We start from the raw sequence: 3,323 nt of genomic DNA on the forward strand, positions 1-3,323 counted from the left end.
ATCTCTCTCTCTCTCTCTCTCTCTCTCTCTCTCTCTCTCTCTCTCTCACACACACACACACACACAAACACACACACTCACTTTCCTCTATAACAAGAGTAGAGATCCCAAAGCAGGACACTCTGTGACAGCCAACCAAATTTATATCTAAGGAAAGGAATGAAAACTTTGCTGTTGTCGGCAGCTCTGCTATGGAACTGCTCCCTGATGCCCCAGGGTTTATGCACTATCAGCTTCTTGCACACAGATTAGAGGTTTATTTTCAATTCTATATAGTTCTTTATTGCCACAACAGGCGATATTAGCTGGATAGACAGATAGAAACTGGAACATTTTATTGGGATAAGATGAGATTTTAAAGGATCCCGTAGGAAAGGTTCAGTTGTCAGCATCTGACAGAAATTCTGGGAGAATCATAGCTAAGGAAAGGGATATATGTGTATGGGTGGTGTCTGTGGGGGGTTGGGTAAAGAGGAAGTGGAGACTGGGAAGGGAACTAAGAGATTAACTAAAAAGTGAATTGGCACATAACACCACCTGGAGAGCCAGCTCTCTTTGTCCCCTCAGAGGGGTAAAACTCACCAAGGACTTATGATTTTCCCCTCCAAATATCAATCCACCAATTATTCTTTCAGAGCATGGTAGAGATCGACAAAAATAAGACTTTTAGGTCAAGGATTACGAACCAATATTAAAAATTATTTCTGCCATAGCCCTTTTGGCTTAACAGTCCTATATGTCACTTATAGTAACTAGGTATTTGGAAAGTTATTTTATTTCACCTTACTTATCAGGTTGATTTTTGCCAAAATTAGAGGGGAGGGAAGAGACCAAGGGATAAACAGAGTTCTTACACTTTATTACTTCCCTCAGTGCCCATAAGGAAATCCCACTTATACAAGATAGGGACAAATAGCTTCCTGACAACTTGAACTACTGAGAAAGCAAAACACTCAGGTCCACACTGACCAGCATCTCTTTTCAATGAGTGAAGAGACCAACATAGTGAACCATTAGAAGTATATCTCAGAGCCATAACTCAGGCTTACCACAAACCAGTGTTTAAACTAAGGGACCTCACCAAGACTTCAGAAACCAAGGCATTGGGGAATTAAAAAAAAAAATCTGTCTAGCACTCCCCCACCCCCATATCATAAAGTTAGCATTTCTTGGTTAGAGAAGTAGATGAGGCAAACAGAGCCTTTAACCACCAGTGTTGAAGCTTTACATGGGACCAGAACCCCCTTTCAGCTTATGACTCAATATCGTAGAATCAGGAAAAGAGATAAATATACACACAGAGCCCCGATTCTTACAGCATCAGTAGCAGTAGTTCGAGGGGAACACGTACATGCAGAGATACACATATCTCGGTAGCATATGCATATAGAGACCCCAAACTGAGAAAAGTTGTCAGAATGCCCTACCTGAGGATGGCCGTGTCCCCTTGCCTCACGGTGATGTTGTCAGTGCCTCGGGTAAAATCCACGCCGCGAACAGGCAGTCCTGTGGGGAGAAGGCAGAGCAATCTCAGTAGGACCAGCGGCAACTGTTTCCGATCGGGATGAACTCTTCCGACCATGGTGGCCACGCTGACTTTCAGGGTATATATAGGGAGATGGGCACTGTCGGGGTGTGCAGGTCGGACGGGAAGAGCAATTTACAAACACACAGCGTTCATCCACAGCTCGCAAGGAGTGAGAGCAGACCGGGCTTTTCCAGCTTCTAATCCTTTCCACTTTTCTTGTATCCCCTCCTCTCTCTTGCACCTCTCTTCTTTCCCCCCTAAGTCTGAACGAGCCCCTCATAAAACCAGAACAAACAAACCAAAAAAGAGTCAAATGAACAAAAATACAATTTCTTTTTTAAAAAAGCTTTTTGCAAAAATAAACCACTTGCAAAGGTGATGGAAAGCCTTCAAAAGAGAAGATATTGATTTGTTGTTGCTTTTGTTTGTCTTTGCCTTTTTCTTTCTGTTGCTGAATGCTCCTATTCCAGTGAAGGGCTATACAGTCTCTGAGAGGAGCTCCTTTCATAACCCACTTTTCTTAGGCGGAGGGAGGCCAGCAAGCACCAAGCTCTACACTGTGAGTGTAAAAAAATCAGCAGCAGCAGCAGCAGCGCTCTCTCTCTCTCTCTCTCTCTCTCTCTCTCTCTCTCTCTCTCTCTCTCTCTCTCTCTCTCTCTCTCTCTCTCTCTCTCTCTCTCTTTCCCTCTCTCTCTTCCTCTCTTTCCTCTCTCCCTCTCTATCTCCCTCTCTCCCCACTCCTCTCCCTCTCTCCCCCCTCCCCCATCCAATGTGCTGCTTTTCAACAACCCCTCCACCTCATTCCCCTCCTCCCTCTGGCTGGCCCCTTGCTTTGCACAACTGCCCCCTTCAGCAGCAGCGAGCCTTGATGAAAGCCTGATGCTCCTTTAGGTTGTCACGACAACAGCTCCATCTGAGGCCTGGCTGATTTCCTTAAGAAGAGGGAATGGAGCTTAGAGGTAGAGTTAAGAAAGAGGGAGTAAGACAGAGGGATGTGATGCTGAGAAGAGGGGAAAAGGAAAAGAAGGGAGAACGAGGGAGAAAAGGGAAGGAAGGAAGATTAGAGGAAAGAAAGGCATAGACATTGAAGAATGGAGCTAGTAAAGATGCCAGATAGGGAAGGGGAAAATACAAAATACCCAGTGACTGTCTAGGAATAAAACTAATGATAAGGAAGAAGTTAAAGAGGGAAAAGTGAAGAAGGAATGGCTGCAAAAAGGGAGGAGACTGGGAAAAGAACTTGGTAGCAATGGCCCAATTCAAAAGCCAAAGTTGATTTAGAGAGTAACATTCTTAGCTACTGTCTTTTCAAATTCACATCTTGCTCTTTCTCTCTTACACTTTCCTTCCCAAGATAAAAAGGTTTATTTTCTCTTCTTCCTTTCTTTTCTCCCCACTCTCTCTGGGCTTCTGAAAGATGGATGTGAGACAATGCTGGTATTGAGTGGTCTGTGGTGTGAATGCTTGGTTTGTCTTCTCCAAATGCCAGCCCCCAGCAGCTGATCCCTGATCCTTACCATCAACTTAACTCTCCAGGAAATACTCAGCTACCATTCAGGAAGTGATGATATTAGGGATTTTTTTTTTTAAAGCAAGACATCTCTGTTACTACACGAGCTGTTCATGTACCACTACCTGTTTCTCTAATGTACATGTAAAAGGATGAACTTCACAGTAATGCCATTTTCAGACTTACAGTCAGCCTACAAATGATGAACCCCTAAATTAATGGAATTGAGATTTACATTTTCCTCTTCTATACTTCCTGTGTTAAGGGCACCAAATTGAGTCCTCC

At 43.9% G+C, this 3,323-nt stretch overlaps 1 protein-coding gene across 3 annotated transcripts in view; it reads right to left on the bottom strand.

Moving 5' to 3' along the window:
* Positions 1–2,287, bottom strand: part of LSAMP (limbic system associated membrane protein) — an 836,652-nt gene extending 834,365 nt beyond the window's left edge. The window contains exon 1 of one of the 3 annotated variants that reach the window (XM_069069967.1): positions 1,428–2,286. In XM_069069967.1, the coding sequence (XP_068926068.1) occupies positions 1,428–1,582 (155 nt within the window). In that variant the 5' untranslated portion in view covers positions 1,583–2,286. Of the gene's footprint in view, positions 1–1,427 lie in introns of all 3 variants that reach the window. The other 2 variants (XM_069069966.1, XM_069069965.1) reach the window with 2 other exon arrangements.
* Positions 2,288–3,323: the final 1,036 nt, after the last annotated feature.

This window comes from Petaurus breviceps, unplaced genomic scaffold (assembly GCF_028583685.1).
Source record: "Petaurus breviceps papuanus isolate PSGF00001 unplaced genomic scaffold, PetGlider_PUasm1.0 90792, whole genome shotgun sequence".
Classification (NCBI taxonomy): Eukaryota; Metazoa; Chordata; class Mammalia; order Diprotodontia; family Petauridae; genus Petaurus; species Petaurus breviceps.